At 36.8% G+C, this 19411-nt stretch overlaps 1 protein-coding gene across 8 annotated transcripts in view; it reads right to left on the minus strand.

Moving 5' to 3' along the window:
* Nucleotides 1-7279: 7279 nt before the first annotated feature.
* Nucleotides 7280-19411, minus strand: part of LOC134666092 (PDZ and LIM domain protein 3) — a 38760-nt gene continuing 26628 nt past the window's right edge. For 4 of the 8 annotated variants that reach the window (XM_063523244.1, XM_063523238.1, XM_063523242.1 and 1 more), the window contains 7 exons: nucleotides 12383-12529; nucleotides 10865-10912; nucleotides 10065-10153; nucleotides 9113-9151; nucleotides 8532-8667; nucleotides 7974-8048; nucleotides 7280-7485 (listed from right to left, as the gene is read on the minus strand). In XM_063523244.1, the coding sequence (XP_063379314.1) occupies nucleotides 7399-7485; nucleotides 7974-8048; nucleotides 8532-8667; nucleotides 9113-9151; nucleotides 10065-10153; nucleotides 10865-10912; nucleotides 12383-12529 (621 nt within the window). In that variant the 3' untranslated portion in view covers nucleotides 7280-7398. Of the gene's footprint in view, nucleotides 7486-7973; nucleotides 8049-8531; nucleotides 9152-10064; nucleotides 10154-10864; nucleotides 10913-12382; nucleotides 12530-19411 lie in introns of those variants that run through there. The other 4 variants (XM_063523240.1, XM_063523239.1, XM_063523241.1 and 1 more) reach the window with 4 other exon arrangements.

The raw sequence follows: 19411 nt of genomic DNA on the forward strand, positions 1-19411 counted from the left end.
CGTGACTGGATCAGAAAAGATTGATTAGGTGGTGTGAAGGTCGAGAATGCTTCCCGACTACGCCGCTCCGTGTGCTGACCCTCTTAACGGACCATCGGATAAGATTTATAAACTATCAGTCGGTGTTGTCGCCGTTCCCCGGTGGGGCCCCGAAGGCCGATATGGCGGAGCTGTAGGGTGGCGAGCCGGGCGTAATACGACGAGTACCCGGTTAACCCGGGTACCGCGAAGTCGCAAGCGTAAACCGCACGGGCACGTTCCACAAGAATATCGCTCACAAACACCATTTTTTTCTAATACTACAAATGCTGAAAAATTATATATTTGGTCTGGTAATTTTTCCTGACTTGACCAAAAAATTGGCAATACACTCGTATATTCTTTCATGTTTCGTTAAAATATCTGTAATAGAAAAAAAAACACATTTGATAAGCGACATTCTCGTGGATTACCCCCGTGAATTTGCCTCGAATCTCAGTTGGTATAATTCCGCCACTAAATGTGCGCACACCAGGCATCAACTTAGAGTTAGACCAAGAAAAGTCTACAGCGATTTTGATAGCCTACGCAGTACAAGTGTTATTTTGAACGTCAAACTTCTATGAAACTGACACTTGCACTGCGTGAGCTATCAAAATAGCTGCAGACTTTTCGTGGTCTCACTCTATCTCCAAATAAATGTCACGGAGGTTTGATTCTCGCGCATTCGGGAGTTACTTCAGTTTTTTTATATACTTACATTTCTGAATGCGTGAGTTTGCGTCGCCTACGTGTAAGAGGTCGAATCATTGGGAGTGGCACATTTTTGTCCCCCTAATTTCTTTATAATGTATATTTTAATGATAATTTTAGTTGTCCGTGACTACTACATGAAGCATCATCAAAATATAAAGACACTGTCTAAAAGGTGTCCAAAGAAATTAGGCATGGCAATCAAAACACGGTATTTACCTGGATATAGTATGCGTGCATTCTATGCTAAGTTTCCTTTATATTTAGCGTCTAATTCGAGCGAGAGCAACTCAAAAATATAAATATCTAGAATAGATATCGCTAGTCGAGTATTTTACTATTTTACCTACTGAATAAAAACGATGAAATGAAACATTATAACGCATATAACCGCGAGCGCGCCCGATCAATATACGGCTAGACATAGAAAATTGCAATAATATTGTTTGTCACGTGATGTACCTATACTTATATACCCTAAAAACTTTACAACTTTGCCCCATTATTATATCTTTGCCCATTGAGATTATTTATTGATATTTTTTTTAGATAAAGTCGGCCCATTTACAAGAAATGAACTATTTATAATTTTAGTTTGGGCAAAGTTACAAAAGTTAATGAAATCTCCACAATATTTACACTAAAATAATACCAATAAATCGATTTATTTTGGTATTTTCGCCCTGAATCGGCATGTTTTCGCATAACGTGCCTACTTTAGAAATACATTATGGTAAACTATTATAGACTTAAAGTTTTACTTTATGTAATCTTAACACATCTATTCTAGTTATTTATACAGGTACCGACAAGGCAATATGTGGCATAAGACAGAAGACTTGTAACAGCTGGTGTGATGGACTAAGGTCATATTTACACATTAATGTGAATGTGTACACGAAATGAATGCCCTAGCATTCTTTGAACAAAAAATACTTGAAGAAAAATGTATTGTAAGGTGTAAAGATAAACATTATTAATGACACAATTCTACAGCTAATTGTAAACATGACCGTAGTCTTACCGCATTTATTTTGAAAGATCCGTATAATCACTTCCAATATACTAGTCTGGCCGTATTTTGTGCCCTATTTGGTTACTTTTAATTGAATCTACCATCAAAAATATGTAAACACTTAGTCACCAAAGTAAAATTTTTTTGCACATGGTAACTTTGCCCACTAAAAACTTAGGGCATAATCCCGTTACAGATAAAATTGAATTTTGTGCCTAAAGCTTCATTTATAATAGGCGATAGGACACAAATACGGTCGTAAAAAATTAATCCATCATGTAATGTAGCTTTACATTTACTGCGTACTTTCTGTAACCCGTTGAAACACTGACTACGCGTCAAAAACCAAAGCCATAGCCAGAGATGGGCATCATTCGAATAAACGTGTATCGGAATAATCATTCGAATAAACAATTCACGATTTTTTTATTCATGAATAATAAATATGAATAAGAATAATCATCCGCCATTATTATTCGTCATTCGCGATAAATTTTGTTATTCGGCATTTGAATAAATTTTGCCCATCTTTGTCTACAGCCACAGTAGTATTTTTGCCGAACATCAATAACTTTTTAATATTTTATCCATAAACATGTGGTCAAGTTGTAAATAATGCTTTCTCTAAACAAGTACATTGTTACTTATCAAACGAGAATTGTAAATAGTGAAATATATTATAATACCTACCTACAATACATATACCTACTATGGTAATTGGCATTACACGAGTCAAATTTACTTTATTTACAATTTGATGAAGTCAATCAAATATTACCTATGATCGTTTTAATGATTTGCAATATTGGATTTAGTTCGCTTAAGCCAAAAGGAATGGTAATGATTTTCGCAGCAGTGGTTGTTTGTGTCGCATTTTCACTATAGCGTCAAAAGTTACGATTTTGATGAATTAATCGATTCGTTTTTATGACCCTTCCGAATGAATTTTCAGATAGGAAAAACCGTAGTAACCTTTACCAGGCTGACATTTCAAAAATGACAATCTAATGTCAGTCTTACTCATCGAAAATAGAACACATGTTTGAAGTGCCGTATGTGGGAAATATATATCCCTTAGCCTGGTAAAGGGTTAAGTTTGTCTTGATAATTGGCGGCTCGGATTATTGAACATAGACTATGTTGCTATGTCTATAACTAGTGATCGGTCGATATTTCTTACTTTTTATTTAATGCCATAATTGTCGACATCGACGAATATTGTGAGCTCTTTTATTGTCAGGTGTGAATTTGGTTAGTTCCATTTTTGGAACGTTGTTACTTACAAGGATACAATGGAAATTATAATGGCGGCTTGATAATAAATATGATCAACAATTGTATGTTAGGTTATTGGAACGAATGTGTTTATTTTACTCATATTTTTTTACTAATTGCACTTGTTATAAACTTCTTAACATCGTGAATAATGTTGGTGGAAACGACGCGAAACATCATGTCTCAGATTTTTCACTATTTTGATCTCTTAGACTGCGCTACCACAACAAAATCTATTGGTAGACCATAATCTTCTTTGTCAATTCTATCACCGCCTAGAGCTTGCTTGGAGATTTCATACTTAGATAAAATGTAGTTTAATATTTTAAATGTCGAATCTCCTTAACGTACCTACATCTCTTCTAGGGCTCTCTTTACTAACTAGTTCTACAAAATGAATCTAACAAACTGTCCGTTTATTTTTGTAATGGAAAATTATATTTATTTATATCCATGTAAATTACACATGTAAAGAAATTTTATAAATATTAGGATTAAACAAACTGAATCTCTAGTTTTAGTGGTTTGACTGTGCAGTTTCGTTTATTATTACTGTTTTCTTCTTTATTTACTGCCAGTACTTACAGTTTAAAATATGTTAAACTACTAAAACTAAAGACTAATTATTTCAGACAACATAATTGGTGATATCCTCGTTAGTCGTGCATTTAGAAAGCATTTATACATTGAGTCCATGATAGACGCTTTACCTTTTAACCGTTTGACATTAGAGTGTTTAAAATTAACTGTACATAATTGTGATGTTTTAAAAATATTCCTAACTATGTTTTGGTAAGATCGTAAAATATTAATTGGTATAGGAAAGTGGTTTACCCAAGCGGTTGTATGTTGAATTTTATCCAACCTATTCAATCGATATTTTATTTTAATTTGTGCCAAAATTGTGTTAATTTTTGTGTCGTGGCAGCTATTGGCAAAGTCAAACGGTTAATCTCAGAAACTGTTTATAAGCAGTTTTTTCCACGTTTACCGTTCGAATATACTACAAAATTAGGGATACCATATTGCTTCTGTCATCGAAAAAAGCTTTGAATGTAATGAGCCCGTTTAATTTTTTACTGCCATACTTTTGCCAAAATCTTTACGGTGTAAGGAAGAAGTATAGTCTAAGTTCGAACGGGTATCGAATTAGAAGTTTCCTGTAGGATATATCATATATGGTAGCCCTAACTCGCGTTTGGCCAGATACTATTAAAAATTACACAGTATAAATGTAAAAAGTGCTGAATGTTTTAATCACATTAGCTTTTAACTGAAACTCTGAAATGATACAATAATTAACAATTTTATTTAATAGGTTTTCATAATACCTTCACTGTCCCGTTATAAGTCCGTATCTATTTTATTTCACTTCTCATCGCCATGATGACTGTGAAGGTATTAAATAGTCATTCTATTTTACACGTATTCATTATATAAATATTGTACAAACTTGTCAGTAACTCAATAATACCCTGAAAGTATGAAACATTAAAATGCGGCACTCATTTATGTTGTATGCACATCGCCACAACTTGTAAATGTATGTATAACCCCTATAAAAAGCATGTTTAATATAAAGTCACAAATTATTCACGGCTCATATTATTATATTTGTAGTTAGGTAGTTAATTAATAGTTTGGACATTTGGTGCTAATGAATTAAACAAAAAAAAATCAGTCCAAAATTAGGTGTATTATGTACGGCTATATTTTACTTATGAGTCGATTTGTTTGTAATCCTTAAATTAGTTCAAATTGTTTAACATATCTCTCTTCAATCATGACGGTGTATCAGAATGTTGTCTGTTGCCAGTTTACTAAACTAATTATATTATATAATTATATGTGTTTATTTTAAAGGGCACTTAGTTATTTACATGTTTATTATTTTAGCGAAGCAAACTGTATATTTTTGTAAAAAGATGGAGTTTAGGCGCTTGGCGGTATTTTGAGATACCATGAGTGCGTTCAAGGATCACTAATGATCGGTATAAATGCAGATATTTTAACATACTTAGATGATTGTTAAGTGCATTGCTATTATTGACTGTTAACTTTCACTTACTCTTACCAAAGGCAATAATTTGATCTAGATGTAAATATTATATCACTCGGAATAGATTATATTGTAATCAATGCATGCTTGAGTTTAAGAAAGTTACCAGTCAAATTGTTCCAAATATGGAACAGGGTTTTATACCTTATTACTTGATCCTTGAGGGCACTAGTAAACTGAGACACTCATCTGGTGTACGGTGTACCTACTAGTATGCGTGTCACATATCACTCTATTATTGTGTATCTGTAAATGAAAGTTATGCGGCTGTGTGTAAATAATTATTTTCATGATATACCTAATTATTGCGTTCATCCGATAGTTTCCTGGTTTTCGTCATGTTTCGAACGTAGTTAGTGCCTTATTTGAAAATACGTGAATAGCTTTGTATCACAATGTTGTTACCTTAACCCATTGCGAACCGAGGTCCCTACCGCGTGGGACATATCTGGCACACAAGGCACCTTGTCAGTATAATTGTGATATAGTTAAGTTTATTTTTGCTCAAAATTACTTTCTCTCTGACCTGTGTACTTATCATTCATGAAATTTGTAAGACTGTATTTTATTTTGTTGTGTAACATTGTTAGTTAGCTCCAGGTTATAAATATAGTTATTTTGAGATTGTATTCGTTGTTTTATTTTTAACCTTATCGCAACGACTATTATATATATCGACGGCGAAGTACCATGAACTCCTAACTATTTTTTACTAAATGTATGAAAGGTGTATTACTAAAAATGTTAGTTAGGAGTTCATAGTTTCGCCGTCGATATTATCATCGGATTCTGCTCACAATGTCACACCATCATGTCCACCATTTTTCAATGGGCAAAGTTAAAGGGGTAGGTATATAAAATGCAATTAAACCAGTCATTAGATAAAAATAAATAATTTATTAAACTGGTCGAATTCGATACGCGCGCGTCGACCAGAGCTCGGGTCGGTGACTAGAATGTACACTCAACATCATTATGTATATGTCGCAGTCGGATCGTATAATCCGCCGTATTACATTACGGCTAGCCGTTTTCAAAAACGGGCGTTTTGAAATGCGGCGGTTTAACGATTAGCCGTATTGAATGCGGCTGAATGAGAATCCGCCGGAATGTATTCGGCGCCATACGTTCTTCAACACGGCTAGCCGTAATGTAATACAGCGAGTCATTAGCCGCCGCTTTGACAGTTTTTAGTTCCCATTTTTAACACTCGTGGCGCTGCCTGACAAACGCTGGGGTGTCCATCAAATCTGGAGTTTGTCGGACTGTTTCTTTTAAAAAAAAAAATTCCTTCGCAACTTAACTAGACGGAGCCCCGCTTCGCGGGGCTCCTATTTCTGAGCGGTTTGCCCTTCGGGCATCTGAAGCTACCTAACGAACCTAACCTACCTACCTATTGATTAAGTGAGACGTCCGTGAAAACATTACACTTTGGGGAAAAAAGCGTAGGTAGGTAATTAGGTTAGGTTCGTTAGGTAACTTCAGATGCCCGAAGGGCAAACCGCCCAGAAATAGGAGCCCCGCTTGCGGGGCTCCGTCTATTTAAGTTGTGAAGGAAATGTTTTGGAAAAGAAACACATGTAGTGCGGTGGGACCATGGTAGAAATAAATTAAATTGCAAACATTGTCAAACTCCGGTTACGTAGGCGACCGAAAGAACTGGTCACTCTACAATGTACGATGCGGCTAAACGTGGGCCGCCTTATTGAAGAACGTATCGCAGTGACAATCCGGCTAATCGTCGAACCGCCGCATTTCAAAACGCCCCTGTTTTTGAAAACGGCTAGCCGTAATGTAATACGGCGGATTATACGATCTGACTACGACATATACATAAACAATTTAATTTCTGTCCAAACAGAAAATCAACACTTAGTAATATACGTTACATCGCTACTTAAGATAATCCATATCGCTAATACTCGAGTATTAGAAATTAAATCCACCGAAAAATATAACACACTGCTGAGTATTTATTACAATAGCATCCTAAAATAGTTTTGTTAGTCTTATAGTTACGTTACTAACTGAAGTCAGTTAGGTCGGCGTCCTTCTAAATCAGTCAACGAGACAATGCTTCGTGGGATCAACACATACATAGGCATGTGAGAAAGAAGCTGCATTTTTATTAGCTATGTGCAATTGTGCACTGTGGCTTCATTTTATGACGATAAAATCAACATGCTGTGCATGATTTATTTTGTTTTTTCTGTCGCCACAAAGGCGACATTTTATGACGATTCTCCGAAGATTTAGATGATATAATGTGCGTGTTTTTGCTATCGCCATTGCACATAGCCAAGTATTGGACGGTATTTTAAAACTCCGCATCGCCGAGAACGTTGTACATGAGGCGCTTGAATGAATTCGACTGCTGGATGTGCTCTTCGTGTAATGAGTTTACCTGAAATAAAACAAACCGTTAGGTATACATATACATTTTATATATTTCAAAGAGAGCAACTAAGAGAGTACTTATAGAGTGCAAGAAAGAAAATAAGGGGATGTGCACCTGTAACTTTGCCCATTTAATTTTAACTTTTTCCAGGATGTTTTTTACGTGATTTTTAAATTTATTTTAATTGTCGTGGAGTAGAGGCTAAGTTTCCAAGTCGTGACATTGGACTATTTCGTTGTTAACCTATTGTTTTATTAACTGACAGGCTTAGCACATGCCATTTTAAAGGCGAAATTCCACCAGTTTGCGGCACAAGAATATTTAGTGCTTGTGCCACACACTGGTGGAATCCCGTCTTAAGATGTAAGGCATGAACAAGCTCCAAAGAACTTCAGATTTAAAAAAATCGCATCCCAAAGTTCCGAAGGTCTTCATTCCGTAGGTTCCAAATATCACCGGGGAAAGATTCTGAACTTTTAAATATAGGTACTTACGAAGGTCGTTTGTTTTACAACGTGGCCGTTCATCTGCTCGGGCTTTTTCGCTGGTTTCGGAGTGGGCGCGGGCCTCTGGTAATAAATATTATTATTAATACCACTTTATTTTTTGAGGGTTATTTAATGGGCAATATCATTATATTGATGTCATATTTATTATGTGTTCCGTTCTACGCCCGATTTAAAATATGAGATAGAAGCGTCGGTTATCTGACCGAGCCTAAAATGAATTATAAGTACCTAAGATTGTTTATAAATTTAGCGATCGTTCAGGAATACAGTAAGAATACAATAAGACATTGTATAATCATGGAAACAAAGGTGTGCCAGTTCCATTGGACTTTTAATGCCCTTGGTCGACATTCACCGAGGTCACTTTTATAGGGAATTTGGCAAATATTTACCGGCTAAAGGCTGCCAATCCACCTCGTGATTTTTTGTAGGGATTTGTCCAAACATTCGTGCTGAATTCATTTAAATGTAAGTGACGCCACCACTACGTAAACCCAAACCACGAAATGAACTGCTGCTACGGGATACGATAGAGTGTGTTACCTTGTTGGGCGGCGCAGTGAAGACCTTGCACTGGGCAGGCTGGGGCACCTCCTGCACGACGTCGCCGAGCCCGTCCTCCTGCAGCATCTTGAAGGTCTCCGACTTGGCCGGGTCGTACAGCAGCGTCGGCTTGTGGCTGCGGGCGGGCGGGGCGGCGGGCGGGGCGTTAGTGTTTAGTGGTTAGCGGGCGCAAAATAGACAGAAACATTAGAATTAGACCCGGGGACCGTTAGAAGGGCGCGGAAGCGGTTAGTGACGTACCGAGGTGTTTAGTCGTGTTTGTTTTTGAGGAAGGAGAGGTCGATAAAAATACTGACATCGATCATTTAGAAAACGACTGACAATGTTGACTTATAAGCTAAATAAATAATTATAGCTACACCCACACGATGGCACACAATGTTTGTCGCGTGAACGTGTGGATGAAAGGTCGCTAGGACCGGCGGTGGCGACAGGCGGTCGTCGCCAGAACGGAGATCGAAAAACGAGTTTCGCAAGACGAAAGATAGCAAAATAAAAATAAAATAAGCATTAATGCGTCATGAGAGATGGCGTCGAGCCGTGTCTAGTAAAACACTTGCCTCTTGACCATGTGTGGCCGTCCGTAATGGCCGTTAGCGCTATGTAATCAGAGAAATAGCCCATTATTAAGCATAATAATTGAATATTTTGGAAAACAGCGACCTGTGGAGTTATCCATGAATTGAAACTTTTCCATTAGTTGAGGTTAAGATGTAAGGGTTTCATGAACCGTTACAGTGCAGCCAATATTGTATGAACTTTACATGGATTGAGTAGTTGTATTATATTTTCTGTGTATAGCACACAAAGCGAGGGATCACTACTAGATTCACTAGTCTAATTTCGAATCTAATAAAGCCAATACAACATCACTAGTGATATCTAGATAGTTAAAATATGAATACAACATATAGACGGCACAGGTTAAACCCTCTAACAGGGAAAATAAAATATATCTCAAGAAAATGGCTTGTTTTGAGGCAAATTTTGGAATAATTATAAACAGACGGACGGTCAGGCATTGAATGTGTGAATATAACTAGCTTGGCATTCAGCCATGCTCCTGAAATTCAGTGCCAAGATATTCGTAGTCTCGGAATGATGACACTCAAAACATTTTCTACATAGGTATCTCTTTACTCTAATATTGAAAGAGTAAACACAATTATTAAAAATATAAATAACATTGACGAGTTTACACTTCGTCACATTTTATAAAAATAAATTAGGAATCGATATAAAACTACCGGTACTTTTATATAAGTTTTTTTTTCTCCATTGAGAAAAAAAAACAAGTTATATAGGTTACCTTAGTGTCATATCTCAACGTATTTCATACTTTTCATAGGTAAGTACTACGAAACCATCCAACTTTGCCCACTATGGGACATTGCCCATGATTTATCAATAGCACAATTTTCCCAGCGCAAAAATGGACGGTTACGAACATAAGCTCTAGACTATCATTAAGTCGAGAGTTTATTTTTTTTCTGTAATGTTCTCTATACTCACGGCAAGGGCGAGGACTGTTGCCTAATGGAGTGGGCGATGTTTTGGTCTGAATATAGATTGATCGGGGAGTTGAATTGCTTGTGAACAACCTGAAAAGATAAAGTAACCTTCTTAAATACTAATAACACGAAAATCACTTTATAATTATTAAAACAGACTGTAAATCTCCTGTCTAAAGTTGGTTTTCAATGGGAGTACGTTCGCCAATTTTCATAAAGTGACATAAATAAGAAGAAAAGCACTCAAGAGTGGAAAACAATGCACGATGTTTTGTGAAAAAAGATACGATGAAAATGAGAAGCTTTTATGAAGACAATCAAGATGGCGTATAGACAGATGAATAGATTAGCAGTCCATTGCAGCTATTTAAAAAAATATATAAAGATATTTAACCAAACACACGCGATGGGAGAAAAGGACCGTGCCAAGGTAAGTTAAAATACACATATACGTACATACGTGGTATAGGTATAACCTGATAAATTATTTTTATATTTCAGATCAATAAATGTCGGCAACGAAATAGACGTTAACTGAAAAGAACACTAAACCTTAGAACATTTTTGTTTAATTTGTTTTTAAGTCCCTACTATTTATTAGTACAAAATAAAGAAAATACTTTCTCATGCTGTTCTCTACGAGTATCCGGGCAATACTCTTGATAATCTTTACTCACAGAATGAAGAATGATATGTGAAACCTAAGTCTTGCTGTATAGCGTTAAAATAGCTTGCAATGGAATGCCGTAAGTTGCTGAAAATTCGCATGCTCGAAGCTCTAACACGTCACACTCTAACCACCTTATTGCCCTCGTCACCGATCACTCGCTGCACCACCGATTCAGCCACCTAAGTTATCAAAAATTCTAAATTTAGTACTCGCTAAGCCGTGCAAATTTTAAAAGTGTAGCTTTTTATGCCAAAATGGTGACTAAAAGAAACAAGTAAATTTTTTTTTTGTTAGTAATAATTTGGAAGAATCTACAACTAATAATGTGCAATTTAATTCAACTCAATACCTATTTAAAAGCTGCGCCTAATGTGTATTAATTTATTTTTTCAGCATGTAAATAGATATAAATGGCCATGGCAGCTAAATATAACTGAGTTTTAAATAACTAGCATATCAAAGTATGCCCTTAGCAAAGGTCCTAACGCGACAAACGCTTCAGTTTCTGTAACACGTCATACATTATAATGCGCATATCGCTTTAAGAGATTTACTTTGAGCGACCCTACAAAGCGTCTATTTGTACCTACATGTTTAGTTGTGTGTACCTATGTGCGTATTTGTGTGTGCATGCAATGTGTGTAGGTATAGGTAGTGCATAGAAAAGTAAGTGCATAATGTATCTATAGATTTTGATTGTCCCACTATCTTTCCATAACTTTAGACTGTATTTCGAAATTGGATCCTTCCAACTTTATTTCACTCGGCTATGAAAGTAATTTAGTCAGTTTTTTAAAAATAATACCTGTTTTCTATATTTTTTATAATACCTAGTTTAGTAGGTATAACATGAGAAAAAAACATTTAGTTTTTGTGTGAGCAAAGTTATAACAAGGTGGGCAAAGTTGTAAACTTGTCTTATTCTCAGTTGTGGCTTACTTATATTTAGTGAGAGAGTCAACTGACTGCAATTTGAAAAACAAAAAACCAATTTCTGCCAAACTGTAATAAAGAAGGATTAGAATCATTCATTCATATCTGCAAACGTCAATTATTTCTTATTCTGAATAACTCTTTTTACTTGCAATACCTGTGTAACCAACCAACTGCCTTCGCCTTGTTTACTATTTTGCGATGTAATAAAATAAAATTTAAAATAGAACTCGGCCCTGGTTTTTAGTGGCTGCCTTGAATTTAACTTCCACTGGTGTTAGGTAATGCGTGGCAGGGCGCAATAAACTAATGAGACGGCTCCTGATTGCATTTCGCGAGCTCCAATCAACGTTGACTGGTGGACGCGAAATGCAATCATGTCGCATTTTTAGTGCGCGCACGATCCAAGGTCTTATCAAAACAAGGTGAAAACCTGATCAAATCTTTAAAACAGAATCCGTATAGTTATCCGCTCATAGCATACCTTTTGCCTCATCAAATTTTTAAAACAGAATCCGTATAGTATCTGCTCATAGCATACCTTTTGCCTCATCAAATTTTTAAAACAGAATCCGTATAGTATCTGCTCATAGCATACCTTTTGCCTCATCAAATTTTTAAAACAGAATCCGTATAGTAAGTATCTGCTCATAGCATACCTTTTGCCTCATCAAATTTTTAAAACAGAATCCGTATAGTATCTGCTCATAGCATACCTTTTGCCTCATAAGCGTGTCGCGGTAATCGTGGCTCGGCGGCGCCCGCATGGAGGGGTTGGGGTGGTGGCGCAGGTAGGACTCCGTGGGGCCGGGCTCCCGGCGGACCTTGGCGCCGGGCAGGACGAGGGGTGTCGTGCGGTAGGGCTGCAATAGATTAGCTTCATGAGCGGGTTTTCTTGGTGTCCATACATTTTTTTCAAATATTCATATCAACCTAAAAATATCTGGGAGACCGAGCTTTGTTCGGAAAACATATAAAAACTCAAAAAAGCGGGTTTTCCCAGAGATTTAGCTAGATCGATTTTTCGCCCCCGAAAACCCCCATACAACAAATTTCATCGAAGTCGTTAGAGCCGTTTCCGAGATCGCCGAAATATATTTATAAATAAACAAGAATTACTCGTTTAAAGGTATAAGATATAACATAAAAAGTACAGTCAGCAGCAGATATTCTAACTGCCTAACATGCTATTTTCAAAAAAATTCTTGTGCAACTGGCTCATCGCTGCTAGTTAAGCTACATTAGAAAATGTAGCGCTACCGCTACGTCGTAGGCGATCATGGTTTTCCCGGTGTCAAGAAATGTAATTGCGGTGTCCGAGTTACTTTATTTTCATCAGTTTGTCCATATATGTACTAATTTGATTCTGTTTTTTGACATTAAAAAAAAAACAAATTTATTTTCCTGTTTTTCAGCCATTTCGCATCTCGAAAATCTTAGATTTCGCCATTAATTAAAGGAATCGAGGTTATTCTAACGCTAAACTCGCGTCGCGCTATATTTACCTCGAGGCTACTTCAAGTAGGTTATGATATCTCGCGAATTATTTATATAAAATAATATTAAACTCTTTAGGATCGTTCTAAACTCAGTCTTATACCCGATAGCATAGAGTACATATTTCTTTTAAACTAAATTAGCTGTTGAAACCATTTTAAGATTCCTACATAAGATGTGGGTCGTTGTCGGTTATAAAATAAAACCACTTCAAAGATTTGGGGCGTGAAGAAAATATGGTAGGAGACAATTTTCAAAGCGATATGTTGTATGGAGTAGGAAGGCCAGATATTGGTTTGAAGAAGTCAATAAATGAAAAGTTTAAAGACATTGACCTAAATAAAACATGTGTGATACAACTCCCAAATGATTCATACATATATTATCAATAGTGACCACTCCTGTGGGGTACAGTTAACAGCTTGTGTACTTACTTAAAAGTAAAGATTGTATTCCGACTTCAATAAAGAAACTACATTTTTTAATGTAGGTAAATGGTTAAATGGTTGGCTTATTGATGAAAATACAAAAATCGCCTTATATGTTTGTATAAGATGTCAGGATTTTCCTCAATTTCTCATGTATCCTATCAGCAGAACTGGGTTTAGACATAAATTGGACCAATTTGAAATTAAGTGTACTTATAAATACTAAAAAAAAAATCTAACTGTCAATGATTTTATTGACTTGAAGTCTTAAATAAATCTTATTAAAACATATCAGAAATAAAAATAAACTGAGATATAGGTTAAACATCGTGGCAAAGTTGGATTTCTCCAGTGAAGAAAACTTACATCTTTGCCTTGAAGGGCACAGGGTGTGTTACGTTAGTGTGTCCATCAATCACTATATACTTACCTACATATTTTATACTGATTGTACAGTAGACTATTTTAGTTCCAGGAAATAAAAACAATGTGGTGTGATTTTGTAAAATAAACTAGGAAGTATGCCACCAAATGGATATCGCTAACAAAAGCGTCTATTTCAGAATGTTTACCTACGAGTTGCCGTGACGCAACGCGTTACTCAGAGCAAAATATAAAGTGCGGATTCTTGCCATTTCATGCTATTTATAAGGGGTTTTGATATAAATTATTTCCTGGGTGTTTCGGTATGTGCCGCTTTTTATTACTGATATATTTTAAACCGCAAACCACAGTCAGGATCGAGGAGGAGGACTGTTAAGGTGACAGTCCATTTCCAACGACAGCTGCATTACTGTTCATTTTACTAAAGAAATTGACAATAACAGCGACGCGTTCAGTACTAGGAGTGCAGCTGCGGTTAGAAATGGAATGTTACCATTACACTTACAGTGGCGTAACTAGGCGTGGGCGATGTGCGCCCTCGCGAGGCCGCTAGCCGCCCTAGGCCCCAGGCCCTGTAGCCGCCCCTTTCTCAGCACCCATCATATTGACTACATTTTGAGTTTCTTGTTATCATCAGCGAATTTTTTGTTACAATTTGCCGCCCCAGGTCCGGGCCTAATGGGCTTTAGAGCAAATCCGCCACTGGGCACAGTGAAAGAAAAGGGCCTCGCAGATGCGGTGTCGCCCACGGCTAAGTAGATTTCTTCACGTTACGCCACTGAACTGGACTGTTATATTGCTGTAGGTACTTTAAGTCCATGTGGTCCATATACGATAACGATTTTTAACATGTTATATGAATATCATCTTGACATACTCGTAATAACGTAAAATAGGCATTTGTGGTGGAGGAGTTTGATTCTGGTCTTCATGAGCAGTTTCACTTCACTTAATACCCTAAAAATAAAATAAAATTTTCCAAAACGGTTGCAAACATTAATGAGGAACACTCCTCCTTTTGGAATTTTGAAGTCGGTAAGAAAAACAAAACTATAATACTGAAGATAATAGTGAAGAATTTGATTTATATATGAACTCACATTTATAGACCACCAGGACCAGTGAAACCTGTGTCTAAACGTCGGTAAATAAAGGTAATTGAATAAATTTCGCGTTAGACCCGTCTATAAATGTGAGTTAACATTATTTTAATTTATTCAATAACAAAACTTATACAAACTATTATTAAAATTAAGTATAGACTAAATAAATTAAAACTAAAACTAATAAAATAAATAAATAAATAAAACTTACCCACCTACCTGTGAGTTAATATGTATTCAAAACGCGAAAGTTTTAAATATTAATTTGTTTTATGTTGTTATGTACCATATGGTACCATATTATATTGTGACAAGATTCAAAATAGTACAGAAATCAAATTCCTTGACCGAGGACATAACTCGAATCCCACCGGCTTGTCTAATTTGAATCAATTGAGCAGTATATCATACAGGAAAGAACCAGCAGGTCAATTTAGCTCCGGTTTACCCAAAATTTGGGTAAATTTTCTTTTTTCACGTGCCATAATGTAACATGTCGTAACAAGCAGTTCAAGCCAAAACATGTTTTTCTTCCGTCATAATGCTCGTTACATGCCTCGCCAGGAAATGTTCGTGGGCGTCTAGTTTCGTGACATTGTGACTGAAATAGCCCACAGCTGACGACTCATATCAAATACGATGATAGTGAAATGGAAGGTGATTCAGTTAGAATTATTACTTTCGATCTTGTATATTATTGTGTTTTTAAAACTATTTTTAGCGTAAGAATTTTCGCAATATCAATTCTAGAGTCTGTTCGGCAAGAGAAGACGCGTGGAATGTAAGAGCTGTTTCCCACTGACGTTCAGTTTTTTGCGGGTACGGTTTTTTGCAGGATCGCGTTTTCTGTAGTATGCAATCAGGGTCCCGTAAACAGAATCCTCGTGTGACAGTTACTATATTAGCACCTATACTATACTAAAACGGGACCCCGGAAAAAACCGTACCCGCATAGCGGCCTATAAGGGAGCCCATTCATATTCTACGACTCTTCTCTTTCCACACAGACTATTCGATTGGCAGCTTTCAACTGTTTCAGAGTGAATTTAAAAAGAGAGTTTTGATTATGGCAGCAGATGGTTAGAAAAGTAAATGAGAGTCTGAAAAAACATAGCAGCAATATTATCTAAATTGAATACCTAACGTTCACATATATTTCATTAGATAGATTGTACAGTTTTGTGTAATAAAGTTGGTAAATATTTTACTGATTAAGTTGCTGAAGAAAATGATGAGGAATATCATTTAGACCTTTAACATTTAGACAGATCATTTAAGCAGCGTCTGTAAGCGAGGAACAACGTCTCTCGTGGCTGTATAAGCCAATGCGGGATCGGCATTTACGACCGCATTTGTGGCAGCTGAAGTAGGGAGCCATGTCGGCACTTTCGGCAGTAACATCAGGTGGATTGTGTCTCTTTGCGCGTTTTCGCGCAAGGTCTGGGAACCATGCGTTGTCGTCAATGTCGTAAAATACAATGAGATATTTAACAAATATAAATGGGTAAAATAAAATTAGAAGCTGAACTAGCATCAGAAGTTGAACAATTTAAGAGGACGGGTGGAATAATTCCACGGGTTGAAGGCGTGAGGGAGAGAGTGCTGATGATGCCAATCTTTTCGAAGATTAAGAAAGCAACTGCAATTAAGAAGATTGAAGACAAAACAGACTCTATCACAAATAAAATTTAAATAATATGTTGGTACCATCGCCCACACTGTTAACTGTACATCGGTGGACCTTATGCCGTTTGTAATAAGGTTCACCGATGTACAGTTAGGAGCGTTGCTGTTTGTACTATTGAAATACAAGGGTTATAAAAGCCGTTGTTATGGCGTCAGCCATCAAAGCTAAAAACACTTGTTCATTTTCAGCCCCCGGAACTAGAGGCTCAGATCACTGTTTCTTTCGAATATGACAATATAAGTTAGTAAAAACTCAATAAAATTCGCTATAACCCTCCTAAGAATCACTCACTGCGGAAAATTACGCCGTAAAGCCCACGAGTTATTACATCACATATTTTGTAACACTACGCTTTCAAGTGCTCCCAAATTAGACGCGTTTAGAACATGCGAGAAATCCACGATTCCAAATCGTTTAATCCATCAGGCATCTGGCTTTCAGAGTTATGTTAATCTAAATCACTGCGCGACAAGTCGAAGCCGAATCCTTTACAGGATTAACGCGTTAGTAACAGAGCCTTAGGTTTAAGTAACGCACCCAGTTGGTGACGACTTCATCCTCAGGATGCATGGGATCCTGGTATCCATTTGGGAAGAAGTTAGGGTTGGCCATCTTTGAAGCACTAAGGCACGGTTCGTCAAGCAAGTAGCGAGCACGGACGTTGGTCGAGCGAGGATCGAGCGCGGACTGCCGCTCCAGCGGCTTTGCGTAAACAACGTGATGCATTCTATTTCGGAAAATAGCGAGAAAACAGGCGTGACGTGGGAGTCGCCGTTAACCTGTCATTATTTATTGTCCGACACTTGATCATTTCCTAGCTGGAGGTTAGTTTAGCAACGGTGTGTCTAGTAGATAGTTGGTTCCATCGACTTCTAAATTTCTCAAGAAAACGCCTATTGTGAAGGTAAGCTATCTGTAAACTTCAATACCTAATTGACTCAAGTGCAATTTGGAAGACAGGTAATAGCTAAGATATTACATATTCAAATGTAATATACATTTACAAGGACTTTGGGCACTAGCACTACTTAGCTACCTCCATAGAATAAATATATTTCTAGACAGTTAGTGTGGATACTTAGAATTATAGAGTTATTTCCTAGCAGTAGAACTTTATATTCTAGAACTTTTTCGTTTATTAACCGATCAGTCTTTGAGATGAGATACCTATAAAGTGGGTAGAGGGTGTTGCGTTCAGTATCAAACGAAGGCTCATGATGTCATGAATAGTCATGATAGAAGACAAGAGCTAACTGTTTGACAAATGTTATGTACCCTCATCTGTTATTAGACTGTCACAGACTGCTTATACATAGGTACATATATTTATTTGCCTAGAGCCCTAAATATTTATTTAGATAAATCGCGTACCAATTGTAAATTGTAACCATGTTTAACTTGTTTGGATTTTTGGTTGAATAGTCACGCCATGGCGGAGTCACGCTCAAGCATTTTCTAAGGTGCACTTTTGAATAGAAAATAAATCTTATCATCATTGACCACATCTGTTGTGGATGCTTGTTCCGGCGCTTGTGGGTTTATGCGGTCCCGCATCGTCGTTGATGGCTATAAAGTCATATAGCAGCGCGGCATTTCTTGCCACACCTAAATTGTAGCTACGTTACGTTACGCTTACTGGATGTCTCGCGAAAATCCGCGAGTTCCCACGCACAAACTATTTGAAACTTGAACTCCTGCCATATTCACGGCAATTCATTGCCCACATCGAATGCTCGTACGCAGTCTAATTGCGCTCCATGAATCAGAAAACTGATTTAGACTCGTATGAATAGGATTACATGTAGTATTTATGGTACTTTACTCACAAACCCAGTAGCCTGCTACTTAGATAGATAAGACGCTGCATTAACACAATTGAATGAATCGATTAACATGGTTTTCGTTTACCACGCCTAGATACCTATTCATGAAATAAAACAGTTGAAACGGATTATGTCGCATATAATGAATTTAAAATACGTCCTGACGTTTCGAACCCATTTACAGTATTCGTGGTCAACGGGGTAGAAGTCGGACGGATTGGGATGTACAATTTTAAGTTCAATATACATTAAAAAATCTAAGTACCTAAGTTACATATGTAGGTACTCGTACATAAACACAATAATTGGAAACAACAGATATTAACTGCTGAATTAGAATTCGATATCCACGCCAATCTTGGCATCATTCATTATTAATTTATTACAAATGTTTTCGTACGGAGTACGGATTCGGCTTATCCTAAGTCCTAAGGCGACGGCCTTAGTCCTTCATATCAGAGTGAAAAGCAGAGGAGATACCTACGCTGTCATCATAAACCCAATAGCGGTATAAAAACACAAAAGAATTTAAAATTTTTAAGAAAACGAATTTAGCAATTTTGATTTAGAATACCGCTAATTGGCTTAAGCTCGCTCTTCTCTTGCATTTTTGAGATTAGAATTTCGATATATTTAGCAGTTGCACCTCCCACAATCTCTCTGCTTTGCCTTAAGGTTGACTGGTAGAGAATGCTTTTGGCATTAAGTCCGCCTTTTGTACGATAAGTTTTTCTTTTGTGCAAAGAAGAAATAAATAAATAAATATTCTCGGTAGACCCTCCGTTGGGATTAGGCCTCACGATGTTTTCTTTCATTGAAAAGC

This window comes from Cydia fagiglandana, chromosome 7, assembly GCF_963556715.1.
Source record: "Cydia fagiglandana chromosome 7, ilCydFagi1.1, whole genome shotgun sequence".
NCBI classification, from domain to species: domain Eukaryota; kingdom Metazoa; phylum Arthropoda; class Insecta; order Lepidoptera; family Tortricidae; genus Cydia; species Cydia fagiglandana.